The sequence below is a fragment of the Coregonus clupeaformis genome, chromosome 18 (assembly GCF_020615455.1).
Source record: "Coregonus clupeaformis isolate EN_2021a chromosome 18, ASM2061545v1, whole genome shotgun sequence".
NCBI classification, from domain to species: Eukaryota; Metazoa; Chordata; class Actinopteri; order Salmoniformes; family Salmonidae; genus Coregonus; species Coregonus clupeaformis.
The window spans coordinates 30604884-30622785 of NC_059209.1; the positions used below are offsets into that span (position 1 = coordinate 30604884).

The 17902-nt window shown below is 43.5% G+C and overlaps 1 protein-coding gene across 1 annotated transcript in view; it reads right to left on the bottom strand.

Moving 5' to 3' along the window:
- LOC121557516 (NMDA receptor synaptonuclear signaling and neuronal migration factor-like) overlaps nt 1-17902 on the bottom strand; it is a 56533-nt gene that overhangs the window by 23072 nt on the left and 15559 nt on the right. Inside the window, exons 2-6 of the mRNA XM_045227006.1 lie at nt 13709-13770; nt 10348-11127; nt 5833-5905; nt 4381-4386; nt 1720-1797 (exon numbers count right to left, since the gene is read on the bottom strand). Coding sequence (XP_045082941.1) covers nt 1720-1797; nt 4381-4386; nt 5833-5905; nt 10348-11127; nt 13709-13770 — 999 coding nt within the window. The remainder of the gene's footprint in view (nt 1-1719; nt 1798-4380; nt 4387-5832; nt 5906-10347; nt 11128-13708; nt 13771-17902) is intronic.

Here is a 17902-nt window from a genome sequence, read left to right on the forward strand (position 1 = left end):
AGTCAATTGTAGACGTAGGGAGGTTGAAATCCCCCAGAACTGTGAGGGGTGAGCCATCCTCAGGAAAGGAACTTATCAAGGCGTCAAGCTCATTGATGAACTCTCCAAGGGAACCTGGAGGGCGATAGATGACAAGGATATTAAGCTTAAATGGGCTAGTGACTGTGACAGCATGGCATTCAAATGAGGAGATAAGACAGATGGGTCAGGGGAAAAATTGAGAATGTCCACTTGGGAGAGATGAGGATTCCTGTGCCACCACCCCGCTGACCAGATGCTCTCGGGGTATGCGAGAACACATGGTCAGACGAGGAGAGAGCAGCAGGAGTAGCGGTGTTTTCAGTGGTAATCCATGTTTCCGTCAGCGCCAAGAAGTCGAGGGACTGGAGGGTAGCATAGGCTGAGATGAACTCTGCCTTGTTGGCAGCAGAACTTCATATCCAAACTTCTTAGTCCAATCGCCACCCATCCATATTTTTTCCTTTTATCTGAATATAATAAATCTAACCAAATCGATACAAGCGAGAACCCATCTTATACACATGAGAACCCTGGTGCACTGAATACACTGAGAATACACTGTACCCTTCATGCTGTAAGGACAGAGCTACACTGTGACACATTGATGCATACAGTCACAGCCAAACAACACTGTCCGGGAGAAAAGTGAGCTACACTCCAGTCTCGATGAACACAGTCACACCTCAGTGTGCACTGCAGCAGCTCAATGTTTAACACTGTTTAAAACGGTCACACCAACACCTGCACCATGCGGAAAATTGTCAAATGTTGATTAATCGCCACGGTTACACAACGCTGCCTATTGTTGCACAGCCAACGGGACTACGGACTGAAAAGTTGAACATTTTTGCAAATGGCACCCTATTCAGTACTTTTGACCAGAGCCTTATGGGTCCTGATAAAAAATAGAACGCTACATAGGGAATAGGGTGCCATTTGGGACACAGGCTAGCTGTACTGCTATAGATGGGACCAGGAGCTGGGTTTGAGTTAGTGAGACTGACATTGTGCTACAATAGCTTTCCTCCTTTACCACCAGCCATGTCCAGACAGCAATCACAGCAAACCAGACACTCACGCACACCAAATTACTATTGACTTCAGGAGTCAATTGTCTGGCCCTTTTTGGTGACAGGCAAAGGTTTCCCTGTTTTTCAAAACCTTTCTTTATACAGCAGCAAAATACTTCAGAAAATGGTCTGCAATAATATTTTGGTCAGGGTAGATTTTGTTACTTTGATATGGCCACCTGTCAGCATGCTCCTTTGAAAATTCCATAATCTGAAAAAGTTCAAAGTTATATGATTTTAATGCACAAATTTACACGTCTCTGAGCTCACATGCTCGACATTGTACTGTTGAGAATGCAATCAGAACTCTATTTCACGTTTTACATTTGATCGAGCTATTCCAGTCAGGAAATATACCGGGGCTGGGATTTTAAAGTAGTTTTCATAATGTGTTGTATCATCATGATCCTTAGAACAGTGAGAGGCTATTGAGACAAGGTTGGTCATTAGAGTTGGTCTGACGGCCCATGTGTGTGTGTGAGCGGGTGTGTGTGTGTGTGCGTGTGTGCGTCTGCAACTGCATGTGTCTGCGTCTGTGTCTCTGTGCAGGGGTTGTTGGGGGTGGGGGGACAACACACTACAGCACTACATACAGGTACAGGACAGTCAGGTCAGACATGGACCGTACCTCTCAGTCTCGGTTACTGGAGCCGCTGCCTCTTGTTCCCTTTTCCTCCTCTTTCTCTCAGCAATGCCCCGGAATGCCCTGCTGGGACGTCACAGTGTTAACGGGGTCAGGTGTCAGAGGTGAGGGGCTGGGGGTTTGAGTGTAAGGTTAGTGAGAGGGGATCCACGTCACAGAGGGTTAGCCACTACAGGGTTGGCACAGGTCAGCGGCTAGTGGGTTAGAGCCAGCAGAACAGGTAAGTGTTGTACACCACACAGAGACATGGTATACACTGCAAACTGCACACTGCAAACTGACACACACTGCACACTGACACACACTGCACACTGACACACACTGCACACTGACACACACTGCACACTGACACACACTGCAAACTGACACACACTGCACACTGACACACACTGCACACTGACACACACTGCAAACTGACACACACTGCAAACCAACCACACTGCAATCCGACACACACTGCACACCAACACACACTGCAAACTGACAGACACTGCAAACTGACACACTGCAAACTGACACACACTGCAAACTGACACACACTGCAAACCGACACACACACTGCAAACCGACACACACTGCAAACCGACACACACTGCAAACTGACACACACTACAAACTGACACACTGCACACCGACACACACCGACACACACTGCAAACCAACACACACTGGAAAGCAACACACACTGCAAACCGACACACACTGCAAACTGACACACACTGCAAACCGACACACACTGCAAACTGACACACACTGCAAACTGACACACACTGCAAACTGACACACACTGCACACTGACACACACTGCAAACTGACACACACTGCACACTGACACACACTACAAACTGACACACACTGCAAACTGACACACACTGCAAACCGACACACACTGCAAACCGACACACACTGCAAACCGACACACACTGCAAACTGACACATACTGCAAACTGACACACACTGCAAACTGACACACACTGCAAACTGACACACACTGCAAACTGACACACACTGCAAACTGACACACACTGCAAACCAACACACACTGCAAACCAACACACACTGCAAACTGACACACACTGCAAACCAACACACACTGCAAACCAACACACACTGCAAACCAACACACACTGCAAACCAACACACACTGCAAACCAACACATACAAGGATACTACCAAGCCACCACTCAGAGACCAAGAGGTGCAGAGCTTAAACAGACACAGGGCCACAGTAAAGTACACAGGAAACTAGCCACTGTACCAATTGTGTGTGTGTGTGTGTGTGTGTGTGTGTGTGTGTGTGTCTGTGCGTGTGAGTGATTGAGTGATTGAGTATATGGGTGTTTCCCTCCGAAATTGATATATGCTGTGACAGGGTGCCAAAATAAATAACCATCATGTCTGACAGCGTTTGTCAGAGTGCTATCCATGTCCTACGCACTAGGCTCAACCACTGTCAGTCAGACAGATGATGAGAGCTGTCTTTCTGTGTGTGTGTGTGTGTGTGTTTGTGTGTGAGTGTGTGTGTGTGTGTGTGTGTGTGTGTGTGTGTGTGTGTGTGTGTGTGTGTGTGTGTGTGTGTGTGAGAGAGAGAGAGTGTATAAACTAGACTGCTTTATGCTGTGGTATAAAATAATAATCACTATCAAGACGATATAATAGATGACTTTACAACCAGGTCTAAACCAGATCTATGAACACTGAACAACGCCCATGACATATCATCTATTCACTCTATGCGTCCCAAATGGCACCCTATTCCATTTATAGTGCACTACCTTTGACCAGGGTAGTGCACACCATAAAGGGAATAGGGTGCCATTTGGGATGGATCCTCTTCTTCTATCTACACAGGGACCACTAAAACGATTAGAGGTATAATGACTTTATCTTGGAGCTACCTACCACCTGTACTTTTCATTACACCTTCTGTATGTATAATACAATATTGCGTAACTATAGTACATTGCTGTAGGCAATTCTCTGTTCCATCTGAAAAGTTGTCCTTTTGTTGCACTGAATGAACTCAGATAGAAGATAATGATGTGTGTGTGCGTGTGTGTGTGTGTGGTGTGTGTGTGTGCGTGTGCGTGTGCGTGTGCGTGTGCGTGTGCGTGTGCGTGTGTGTGTGTGTGTGTGTGTGTGTGTGTGTGTGTGTAGAGAGGTATGACCCTGGCTGTGTCTGGTACAGAGGAACAGAACACTACAGTACACTACCATCTCTCATCTGACTCATTGTTCTATATAACTCTGTCTGTCATATATGCTGCCTTGTTGGATCCATAGATTAATACAATATAATACTAGCTATACTGTTATACTGGGAGACAAACCATTTCAATTGAAAATCTTTATTAATGGATGATAAAGATGTTCTATTACATGTTATTATCTAGTGATAATTCAATCTATGCTTATTCACAATTTAGACCCATTATGTAGAATATGTTTATTCATTGGAGATTTGGATACTCAGTCATGTTTTTCCATAACTTCAAACACTCAGCCCAGCAGGGGGGATTCATATGGGTTAATGAGGACACAGGAGACGGTAGGTAGTAGCACACAGGAAGAAATAGATAGCCAAGAGTCAAAAGGAGGGTGAGTTGTCTGAGGCGCACAGGGAAAGAGAGAAAAATTGATACTCACGATATTCTGTAGACGCAGGAGTTGGTGCAGGCCGTGTGGAGAGGGAAGCGAAGAGAGGAGAAGCAAGTTAGACACTTCAGTAATAAATATTGGACTTGACAGACATACAGTAAACATTTGGGAGGGTTAGCTGTTAATCATATGATATTCCAGTCAAGGACACTGTATGCATCACAAATGTCGCCCTATTCCCTACATTGTACGCTACTTTCACCGGTTAAGAAGTGCACTATATATGGAATATAACACAGGGCCTGCGACACCTGGTGTGGATCCAGGAGGAGTGAGTACTAAGTAAGAGGAGAGGACAGGTGACGCAGAGGGACGGAGTGACAGAGACAGATGGAGAGATAAGGAAACAAAGACATTGAGGGAGATAGAGAGCGTGGGATCCTGGGAGACGGCCGGAGAGGAGAGGGTAGATGAGTGGCGCGGGGGAGCAGGGAGAACAACAGAGGCGCGCTGGGAGGGCAGAATGTGTCTGTGGGCCGTAATTACTAGTTCAACCAGACAGGTGATAATTAAGTAGTCAGCATAGAAAGTGTGTGTGTGTGTGTGTGTGTGTGTGTGTGTGTGTGTGTGTGTGTGTGTGTGTGTGTGTGTGTGTGTGTGTGTGTGTGTGTGTGTGTGTGTGTGTGTGTGTGTGTGTGTGTGTGTGTGTGTGTGTGTGTGTGTGTGTGTGTGTGTGTGTGTGTGTGTGTGGAGAATGGGGTTCCAAAGCTACCTGTAACTTACCAAAGTTACTAGAATCTTTAGTACTTTTGGTAATTAACAGGTAATCTATGTTAACTTTAGTAATGTATACTCGAATAACTTTAAAAATATATTTTATAATAATAATAAACTTATTATAATATTTTCATATATAGTATAAATGTTTTATATCTGTGTCATATTGTCCATGAGTTTCTAGTGGATAGACCATATGGTTAAAGAGAAAATAGCCTATTTAATGAAAAAAGCATCTAATCAACAATGGCATTGTTTTCAATTAACTTTTCCAACTATTTAATTTGTTCACAACTGCCACCAGTTTGGTTCCAAAACATTTACAAGAAAAACATATTGACATAGTAAAATAAATAAAAGTGTTTAAAATATATATAAAGGATATTTAATGCTCAAACCCTCTAAAACCACTGGCCTCCAACTGTCCCATCTAAAACCACTGGCCTCCAACTGTCCCCTATAAAACCACTGGTCTCCAACAGTCCCATCTAAAACCACTGGCCTCCAACTGTGTCCAGGGCACGGCCACGTCGAAGGCTACATCCCAAATGGCACCCTATTCCCTTTATTGAGAACTACTGTATATAGGGAATATGGTGCATATTTGGGAGGCACTCTAAAACTCTCATCCATCTTGAGAATACGGAACTCTTGAGGCAGGCATGTCATGTTCAGTAGGAGTGGAGCAGAGTGGTGAGGTTAAATCTGGTATGCTATACTCACGCCTGCATTGTTGTGGTAGCCGTTTGGAAGCTGAACATGTTCTCTTTGGGGAACCAGCTATTAGGGTTGTCCTCTACAAACAAAGGAGACAAAGCAGAGTTTAGCCCACAACATTTACATTTTAGTCATTTAGCAGACGCTCTTATCCAGAGCGATTTACAGGAGCAATTAGGGTTAAGTGCCTTGCTCAAGGTCACATCGACAGATTTTTCACCTAGTCGGCTCGGGGATTAGAACCAGCGAGTGTGGGTGAACGCTCCTAACCACTAAGCTACCTGCCGCCCCATAACACTTCAACTGCTGTTGTCTGTCAGCAGTCGCCCTCCTCCATACAATGTTAAGTGCTTTGAGTTTGAGAAAAATATTATTCTGCAAATGACTCTCATCATAGGGGACAAGGGATTGGGATAAAGAGATACATAGACACCTAAAGGCCCCACTCCCCTCCATCCTTCCTTCCATCCTCCTCCATCATCATCATCATCTTTAAGCAAAGTTCTGTAGAAATTGGTTTTCAAACAGCTAAATGCTTTTTGAAATGAAAAATGTATTTTTGAAAAATATCAATCTGGTTTTTGTGCCCACCACAGCACAGTGACAGCCTTTTTATTGTCTTTTTTTATTGTCTTTTTTGGCCAATAAAAAAATTAATTTGATATACATCACATCTGGATAGATAGTACATATACTGTACATTATACATCGTGTTTTCAGTCATAACTATTCTTGAACACAAGCTTTTAAATCCACCCTTCGTCTACTCTCAGTCCATCCCACCTATCTCTGTAAACAGCCATCTTATGATTTCCATGTGCCATATATTTTTCAACTGTGATGTTTCACATAAATTCTGAACCTGTCTAATCGGATGGTATCTAAAGATAAATATTTTAACTAAAATTATTATTATATTCTTGATTGCTTGACTATGGCTTTCCAAATCTCCCAAAAGTGCTATTTGTAGGGTTAATTTTAGATAAATGTTGTGAGACAGCCTTAGTTAAAGTAGTAAATTATCTTAAAGCCAACACAGATGCCAAACAGCTCTCTGTCCTTGTACTTTTGGATTTAAGTGCTGCATTCGACGCTGTTGATCATGATGTCCTTCTGGGCAGACCGGAGAGGTGGGTTGGCCTCTCCGGTCCAGTTCTAAATTGGTTTAGGACCTATTTAACCAGTCAAGAGTATTTTGTCACCCTTTGTGAACATAACTCAGAGAAAATAGATACCACGTGACGTTCCACAAGGTTTGATTTTTGGTTTTACATACAGTACCAGTCAAAGGTTTGGACACACCTACTCATTCAAGGGTTTTTCTTTATTTTACTATTTTCTACATTGTAGAATAATAGTGAAGATATCAAAACTATGACATAACACATATGGAATCATGTAGTAACCAAAAAAGTGTTAAACATATCAAAATATATTTTATATTTGAGATTCTTCAAATAGCCACCCTTTGCCTTGATGACAGCTTTGCACACTCTTGGCATTCTCTCAACCAGCTTCACCTGGAATGCTTTTCCAACAGTCTTGAAGGAGCTCCCACATATGCTGAGCACTTGTTGGCTGCTTGTCCTTCACTCTGCGGTCCGATTATTCCCAAATCATCTCAATTGGGATGAGGTCGGGGGATTGTGGAGGCCAGATTATCTGATGCAGCACTCCATCACTCTCCTTCTTGGTAAAATAGCCCTTACACAGCCTGGAGGTGTGTTGGGTCATTGTCCTGTTGAAAAACAAATGATAGTCCCACTAAGCCCAAACCAGATGGGATGGCGTACCACTGCAGAATGCTGTGGTAGCCATGCTGGTTACGTGTGCCTTGAATTCTAAATAAATCACAGACAGTGGCACCAGCTAAGCACCCCCACACCATAACACCTCCTCCTCCATGCTTTACGGTGGGAAATACACATGGGGAGATCATCCGTTCACCCACACCACGTCTCACAAAGCCACTGCGGTTGGAACCAAAATTCTCAAAACTGGACTCCAGACCAAAGGACACATTTCCACCGGTCTAATGTCCATTGCTCATGTTTATTGGCCCAAGCAAGTCTCTTCTTCTTATTGGTGTCCTTTAGTAGTTGTTTATTTAAAGCAGTTCGACCATAAAGGCCTGATTCACACAGTCTCCTCTGAACAGTTGATGTTGAGATGTGTCTGTTACTTGAACTCTGTGAAGCATTTATTTTGGCTGCAATTTCTGAGGCTGGTAACTCTAATTAACTTATCCTCTGCAGCAGAGGTAACTCTGGGTCTTCCATTCCTGTGGCGGTCCTCATGAGAGCCAGTTTCATCATAGCGCTTTATGGTTTTTGCGACTGCACTTGAAGAAACTTTCAAAGTTCTTGAAATGTTCCATATTGACTGACCTTCAGGTCACAACAAAACTGATTGGCTCAAACACATTAAGAAGGAAATCAATTCCACAAATTAACTTTTAAGAAGGCACAGCTGTTAATTGAAATGCATTCCAGGTGACTACCTCATGAAGCTGGTTGAGAGAATGCCAAGAGTGGACAAAGCTGTCATCAAGGCAAAGGGTGGCTATTTGAAGAATCTCAAATATAAAATATATTTTGATTTGTTTAACACTTTTTTGGCTACTACATCATTCCATATGTGTTATTTCATAGTTTTGATGACTTCACTATTATTATACAATGTAAAAAATAGTCAAATTAAAGAAAAATCCTTGGATGAGTAGGTGTGTCCAAAATTTTGACTGGTAGTATATGTTACCCCTTGGTAGCATTATCAGAAAGCATGAAATTGATTTTCACTGTTACGCAGACGATATACAACTTTACATTTCTGTGTCACCAGAGGATTTTAGCTCCACAGATAAATTATTAGACTGTATTAGTGATTTAAATACTTGGACGGCTAACAATTTCCTTCAGCAAAATCAAGACAAGGCCGAGATACTTACTGTATTATTGGAGCCAAAGCACAGAGAGAGAATCTGGCCACACATTTTAATTCACGGCAATAAAGATAAAAACACCAGGTAAAAAACCTAGGTTTTAGATTCTTAACTCAATTTCAGATCACACATTAGGAATGTGACCAAAATAGGTTTTTACCACCTGAGGAACATTGCCAAGGTGCGGCCATTTCTATCTCAGGCTGATACAGAGACTCATCCATGCTTTTATTACAAGCAGGCTTGACTACTGTAATGCTCTCCTGTCTGGTCTACCCCAGAAAGCCATTTGTCAACTGCAAAACATACAGAATGCTGTAGCACGGGTACTGACCAAGACCAGACGAATAGCACACATTACACCGGTTTTGATGTCTCTGCACTGGCTGCCTGTGAGTTTTAAAATTAGGTGAAGGTGAACCTTTGCCCCAGTCTGAGTCCTGAGCACTCTGGAGCAGGTTTTCATCAAGGATCTCTCTGTACTTTACTCCATTCATCGTTGCCTCGATCCTGACTAGTCTCCCAGTCCCTGCCACTGAAAAACATCCTTCTCCCCCGATTGTTCAGTTTGGCTGGGCGGCCAGCTCTAGGAAGAGTTGTGTTGGTTCCAAACATCTTCCATTTAAGAATGATGGAGGCCACTGTGTTCATGGGGACCTTCAATGCTGCAGACATTTTTTGGTACCCTTCCCCAGATCTGTGCCTCGACACAATCCTGTCTCGGAGCTCTACAGACAATTCCTTCATCCTCATGGCTTGGTTTTTGCTCTGACATGCACTGTCAACTGTGGGACCTTATATAGACAGGTGTGTGCCTTTCCAAATCATGTCCAATCAATTGAATTTACCACAGGTGGACTCCAATCAAGTTATGGAAACATCTCAAGGATGATCAATGGAAACAGGATGCACCTGAGTTCAATTTCGAGTCTCATTGCAAAGGGGCTGAATACATATGTAAATAAGTTATTTTTATTTTTTATTTTTTAATACATTTGCAAACATTTCTAAAAACCTGTTTTCGCTTTGTCATTATGGGGTATTGTGTGTAAATTGATGAAAATAATAAATAGTTGAATCAATTGTAGAATAAGGCTGTAACATAACAAAATGTGGAAAAAGTCAAGGGGTATGAATACTTTCCGAATGCACTGTATGTACCCAGTTGTTCCCTCAGGTCCTCTGGCACTGGCCTTTTAACTATCCCAAAGCCTAGGACCAAGAGGCATGGAGAGGCAACCTTTATTCACTAGGCCCCCAGCCTCTGGAATAGCCTGCCAGAGAACCTGAGGGGGGCCGAAACTGTGGACATATTTAAAAGAGATCTTAAAACACACCTTTTTAGCTTTGCTTTTCCTTAGGTGCTTTTTAGTCATTCAGTTTTTATCGTTATTCTTTTGTTTTTTTATCCTCTTATATTTGTTGTGTAGTAAAGATTTCTGTTTTTTTTCTTAGTTTTTTCTTAGGGTTTTTTCTGTGAAGCGCATTGCGTTGCATTCATGTCTGAAATGTGCTATTTAAATAAAGCTTGATTTGATTTGATCATCATCATCCTCCTCCTCCATCCTCCTCCTCCTCACCGCTCTCCTCAGCAGAGCCTCGTCTGTCTCTGCCTTGGTCCTGGCTGTACATCCTCTCTAGCTTCTTCCTCTGTTTTCCTCCATCTCGCGGTGACGTCTCCAGATCCAGGGAGCGCTGGCTCGGACATGGGGCCCTGATGCAGGTGACACAGTTTGGGGTGCAGTCCTCCCGCGAGCCCCCCCTCCTCACTCCCCAGTCCCGGATGTTATGGGCACTCCTCGAGCTCTGCAGGGGCTGGGACTGGGGCCTGAGGCTCTGTGGGCCATGGCTATGGTTGCTGCGGTGATGTTTGCTGCCTGGTGGTTGTTGGTTGGCGTAGGTGGGCTGGTTGGCGGAGGGAGGAGGGGACAGCGGCTGCTTCAGCACCTCCAGCTCCAGACTCTCCTCGCTCCCTCGCCCCCCTAGCATGCCTCCCTCCCTGGTGATGGTGTAGACCCGCTGGGAAGCTGGCTTCAGGATGGTCAGGCTCCCCTCAGCGGACCTGGGAGGTGGCTGCTGCTCCTCAGAGGAGAAACTGCGCTCCACTGAGAGCCCTGATGAGAGCCTGTGCTTGGAGGGGCCTGTGGGCTGCAGACTGCTGGGCTGCAGGGTGCTGGCCTGGAGACTGCTGTGGTGGGGATGCGCTGTGCTGAGCTTGGACTGGAGACTGTGGGCCTGGGACTGGTCCTGGCTGGCCTTGGCCCCACAGCGGCTCTGAGGGTGTAGGTTGTTGTTGTGGAGACGACTGATGTCAGGGGAGTCTGTGTCTTGGCCGATTAAGGTATTAGACAGAAGGTGATCTGGAGAGAGCAAGAGCGAGAGTGAGAGAGAGAGGACAAAGAGATGAGCTGTTCGTCTTGTGCTATCAAAGCCTTGGCATCATTTGAGCAAACGTCAGAGAGCCAACAAAGCTTTTGGGAGATAAGAGGGGGAATGAGATGTGAAGAGATGGATGATGGAGAAGGGAAACAAGAGAAGGGAGGAGAATTAGGAGGTATTTTGAGAGGATGAGCTGGATGATAAAAGGGGTTTGGCAGACTTACCCGGTCCTCTGCCTCGGGAAGATACACCCTCTCACATTGACATTTGCCAGATATAGTGTGGTAATGATTTCAGAGCATTTAGTGCTGCTGATGTGAACTAACTGCTATACAGTGGGGTGAGAGGAAAGCCATGAGATGAGGAAAGTTATAGGAAATGTGAAGCAATGTGAAGAGGAAAGTTATAGGAATTGTGAAACCATGTGATGGAAATGTGAAGCCATGTGATGTGGAAAGTTATAGGAAATGTGAAGCCATGTAAAGAGGAAAGTTATCGAAAATGTGAAGCCATGTGAAGTGGAAAGTTATAGGAAATGTGAAGCCATGTGAAGAGGAGAGTAATAGGAAATGTGAAGCCATGTGAAGTGGAAAGTTATAGGAAATGTGAAGCCATATTTGACTCGTTTCAGTAAACTAGGCGTATGTCGCAGGAGAGGCATTTGAATGTCAACTTTTTTGTTTTATCAAAATGCGTTTTTTGGTAGAAATGCCTTCTGGAACTGCAAAAGTGTTGTTCTCCACTTTCTGTAGGACTGAGTTTTGAAATCAGTGGAATACCCGGTGGAATTAGAGTATGATAGCTAAGGAGATGGAGAAAATTCTGGCGTTTGATTGCAAATATGCAGAGGGAATCAAAAAGAGAACACACAGAAGGTTGTTATATAAAACATCTGTCTCCGGATTACATCTTCAAACTAAAGGCAACCATGGCATCCGTGACAGAGAGGGATAAACGTCCATCCATGTATATGGGTAAGATAGTCTAGCTAGCTACATTTTCAGATGTTATACATTTCAAATTTTGTCAGAAAGTATTTTTCATTTCAAGTTAAAGCGTACTGTTAGCTAGCTAGCTAACGTTATTTGGCTTGCTAGCTAACGTTACGTGTATGATCTGTGTACTAATATTATTCATATCTCAGTGCCATTTGCATTGCTAGTTATAGCCTAATGTTAGCTAGCTAGCTAACATTGAACCTGGTTGGTTAGCTACCTGCAGATTCATGCAGGGTAGTAATGTTATGAGTTGGGATTGTGGTTAATTGTTTAGCTAGCTAGACAAAATACTCTATTATGCAAGTAACCATTTCACTACACCTTCTGTATCCTGTGCATGTGATAAATCAACTTTTCTTTTATTTGATATAGTATGTGTTTACCAGAGACGGTAATGTGAAGAACATGACCTGCACCAAAGTCAAATTAGGAATAACATTAGGCCAACAAGACAGTGTCCAAGTTCTAAAATGTTCTGGTAGAATGCCCTGCTTTATTTTGTCATACCCACAACACTAAGCTATTTTCTGTAATTGGCTCGCCATTAACTTGGAAATAATTATCTTGTTGTGAGTTTATTTTCCTGTAATAATGAAGACAATGAGCTAAAGTGAGGACGTTGTCAGCTATATGATACAGTCATTATTTGAACTGGCTAGCCAGCTAACTTAACATTAGCTAGCTAGCTAACAAGCTAGAAATGAACCAAAACATTGTTTAGAAAGTTTATTTTAGTTGCCTGGTTTGCTAGATTGACATATACTAAATTCATTTTTAAACGGGTGGATTTATTGGTGTTAAAATACACTAGTTATGATATTTTGGACCACCAGGCTGCTGATGTCATGCAGCCTATAGTTTTTGTTTTTATACTTTTTCATAACGACAACGACAAGTTTGATGTCGGACGACAATAGAATGTTCATGATGTTACTGCGACAACTGTCGATAGACGTAGTATAAACCAGCCTTTAGTCTTGAAATCTTTGGTTGTTTAGTACATGGCCTCACATGTGAATCCTTAACGAGATGGGTGGGGCTAAGGCTTAAGAGGGTGTGAATGATGCTGAATGGGTGTAGACAAAGAAGAGCTCTCCAGTAGGTTTACCAAAACATTCAAGGGCCATTTTCTCAAAAGTGAGGTTACAAGTTTATCAACTTTCAAAGCAGAATTACTTTCCAATTGTTCCTCAACGGTAGTGTATGATATACCATTTTCTAGCATTGAGTCTCTACTTTTATCTAATGTATAAAACACCATTTCAAATGTTGCTACATAAGACCGAATCGAGCCGGTCGGTCACATTTGAAGAGAAAGGTTATAGGAAATGTGAAGCTATGTGAAGAGGAAAGTTATAGGATATGTGAAGCCATGTGAAGCACAAAGTTATAGGATATGTGAAGCCATGTGAAGCACAAAGTTATAGGATATGTGAAGCCATGTGAAGAGGAAAGTTATAGGATATGTGAAGCCATGTGAAGAGGAAAGTTATAGGATATGTGAAGCCATGTGAAGAGGAAAGTTATAGGATATACTAGATGAGTCTGGACACAGATAGAGTACCTGATCCGTTGCAGTTCTCAGGGTGTGTGTGAGACAGGTAATCTCCGAAAGCTCTGGCTGCTCTGCAAAGAGAAGCACAACACAACACTCTGATTAGCACTGGACCAATAGCTGCCTGCCTCTCACTGTGAGCCTGCCTGTCTGCCTGCCTGCCTGTCTGTCTGCCTCTCACTGTGAGCTTGCTTGCCTGCCTGCCTGCCTGCCTGACTGCCTGCCTGCCTGTCTGTCTGTCTGTCTGTCTGTCTGTCTGTCTGTCTGTCTTCCTCTCACTGTGAGGCTGCCTGCCTGTCTGTCTGTCTGCCTCTTACAGGGAGCCTACTGACTCCAACTGAGAGTGACTCACCACTCACCAGACCAAGGCATCTCCTACTCAGTTAGAGCATCCCAAATGTCACCCTAATCCCTACAGTGTACTACTTTTGACCAATAAGGTGACATTTTGGAAGCAACCAGTGTTTTATGATTGTCTCATCCAATAATTGAATAACTTGAATATTTGTCTCATTAGCTTTCCATCCAATTGGCGACAGATTTTCATGCTAATATTCTAAAATATGCGCATTTTCCCAACAGAGATGTGTTTGCATCAAATTGACTTCTTGCAGATAAAAGCCGGTGCTGATGACGTAGTGCGCATAAAAATACCTTTTGCTATTCAAGTCCCATGTACCGAATAAAAAATACAAGTTTAAATGGGTTTCCATCCCATTTTCAACTCTCACAAAAACCACTCTGGTATTGGCACGTGCGCTCTAGCCAACAGCACTTTAGCCTACATGATGAAATGATTATTATGAACAAAAGAGCTAGATTATTTGTCAAACAGCAGCCAAGCATCGATTATCATGTCACCAGAATAAGACCCTCAATATTTATTGGAAAGGAGCATCAAGCTCATCACCTTGCACTTTCACCACCCTGTGAAGTCCATCATAATTGATTTTATCTGTAGCCTAATAAACTGCATGCTTTCCCGATGAGTCATAGTGGTGCGCATAAAAGCATTTCCACCGACATTTCCCACATAATTCATGTTACGAACCCCGTGGCTCTACACATCTAGGGTGGATGGACATGAGACCCGTAACATAAATTCATGTAAATTATAAGTGTGGCATGGAATAGTGAGAACAAATAAGACACAACTACCATGAACTACCGTCAAACACAAAGTGTTTATTTATGAACACACGGTAAGGGTTTGGGAAAAAGGGCTGAGCAGGACCCAAGAAATGAAACAATAGTGTAAAACCCCTAAACTGATCTAGCCTGCCTGAAGAACCGCTAGGCTACTGCTACCATACAAAAATACAGTGGGTGGTCCGCTCAGGTCTAACTGGTGTTTATAGACAGATTTCTTCCTACGGGTAATGTACGCCCAAGGGCAACTAGCTTAAACCCCCTTTTCCCAAAAAACACACAAAACTACTAAACAGGGTACTCAGCAATTAAATAAGTACACAGGATACAACAGTATCCACACTCAGGTAAAGAAATATATTCTAATAATGTTACCAATAGGGTAACCAACAACTTAGTGCGTACACAACACACAGGACACCACCGTGTCCATACTCACATATGGCAAAAAGTCTCTCTTTCCTGCAACAAACACAAGTCTGGTTTTTATAAAATGGGATGTGTGATTGAACAAACGAATAACAGGTGGTGCAATTAACAGGAATGTTCACTGATTGGTCCAATCAGCAGACACCTCAACGACCACCAATCAGGAACATACAGGACACCTGTGATTAGGGCAGAAAGAGTAGGAACACACAAAAACACAGGATACCTGTATCCGTAACACTCCCACCCTTAAAAGAGCAAACCAAAATGGTTTGCGACACACGTACTATCACAACACCCAAATTCACAAATCATCCTATCGGGATAACAAAAAAAACCTAGATCATTACACACGAGACAAAGCATCTGCCAACACATTATCTAACCCCTTTTTGTGGCGGATCTCCAAATTATAATTTTGCACGACAAGTGCCCAACGCATAAGGCGTTGGTTCTGGTTGTACATCCGGTGGAGAAAAACTAAGGGGTTATGGTCAGTATACACTACCACTGGTAATGCACTGGAACCAACATAAACTTCAAAGTACTGCAGAGCTAACAACAAAGCTAGAGCTTCTTGTTCAATGGTGGAATAGTTTGTCTGACATTTGTTAAATTTCCGTGAAAAATAACAGACAGGATGGTCCACTCCACTCTGGTCTTGCTGCAGTAGAACAGCACCAGCACCTCTGGCACTTGCATCTACCTCCAGTTTAAACGGCCGCTCAAAATCTGGCGCAGCAAGAACAGGAGTACTACACAAGAGTGCTTTAGCAGTGTTGAAAGCAGTACAACAATCTTCAGACCATACAAATTTTCTCGCCGGACTGAGCAAATCCGTTAATGGAGCAACTACCGCAGAGAAATTTTTACAGAAACTACGGTAGTAGCCAACCATCCCTAAAAAACGGCGTAGCTCTCTTCTGGTGGTAGGTGCGGGAAATGCGTTTATAGCTGAGACCTTGGCATCTACAGGGCGCACCTGACCATGGCCGACCTGTTTACCAAGATAAGTAACAGTAGCCTTCCCAAACTCGCACTTTGCTAAGTTCAGGGTTAGAGAAGCGGTTGCTAGACGTTCACACACTACCCTTAGAGTGTTAACATGATCAGACCACTCAGTTGAATAAATGACCAGATCATCAAGGTAAGCACTACAATTAGGAACTCCAGCCAATACTGTGTTAACCAGGCGTTGGAAAGTGGCTGGTGCGTTCCGCATCCCAAATGCCATGACAGCATATTGTAGGAAGTGATCTGGGGTCACAAATGCAGAGATGTCGGAGGCACGTGGGGTTAACGGCACCTGCCAGTAACCTTTTAGAAGATCTAATTTGGTTACATAGGTAGCAGCACCAACAGTATCAATACAGTCATCCAGTCTGGGTAACGGGAACGAGTCGGGCACTGTGACAGCATTGACTTTCCGATAGTCCGTACATAATCTGGATGTCCCATCAGGTTTAGGAACCAGAATGCACGGAGAACTCCAAGGACTTGAACTTGGCATAGCCAGGTTATTCTCCAGCAAATAACCGACCTCACCCCTCATTATCTTTCTCTTAGCGACGTTGACACGATAAGGATGTTGCTTGATAGGTGCAGCGTTTCCAACATTAATGTCATGTTCTAACACATTTGTACATGTAGGAACATCATTAAAAAGACATGGAAAGCTGTGTAATAGTCTCACAATATCATCTGACTGTCTGTCCGTTAAATGAATCAGGCTTGACGGGAGAGACAGCAGCATCTCTGAATTGGGCAATCTAGCACACTGCTGCTGAGTATTGCGCAACTCCAAACCATCTCCGTCCACATCATTAACATGACCTCCCACTACAGCCGTAGCAGCAACAGAGACAGCCGACTCGGCCAGTTTCTCTGGACTGTCTACCTGAGTAACGGGTCTGTTGTGGTATGTCTTCAACATGTTAACGTGGCACACACGAGATTGGCGTTTTCTATCAGGAGTCTGTATCACATAGTCAGTTTCAGTTAGTTTCTTTTCAATGACATAAGGACCAGCGAAACGTGCTGACAATGACGCTCCTGGCACAGGCAACAACACAAGAACTCGGTCACCTGGCTGCAGTGAACGAGAAACAGCCTGTGTGTCATAGTGTCGTTTCATCCGTTTCTGTGAGGAAGACAGCGCTTCCTTTGCTAGAGCACAGGCAGCATGTAGGCGCTCACGAAAGCGACTAACGTAGTCCAACACATTTTCTTTCACACACAACTCTTGTGACAAAAACTGATCCTTAAGGACTTTCATAGGTCCTCTCATGGTGTGTCCAAACACCAGTTCAGCTGGGCTGAACCCTAGGGGATTCCTGTACTGTCTCACGGACAGCAAACAACACTAGAGGAACTCCCTCATCCCAATCTTTCTCAGATTCCAAACAATATTTACGGAGCATAGACTTCAGGGTCTGATGCCAACGTTCAAGCGCACCCTGAGACTCTGGGTGATATGCGCTTGACACACGGTGTGTAACTGACAAGGATTTTAACACTTGTTTGAAAAGTTTAGAAAGGAAATTCGTACCCTGATCAGTTTGTATCACCTTAGGTAATCCAAAAGTTGAGAAGAATTTGATCAACGCTTTACTCACCACCGGAGCA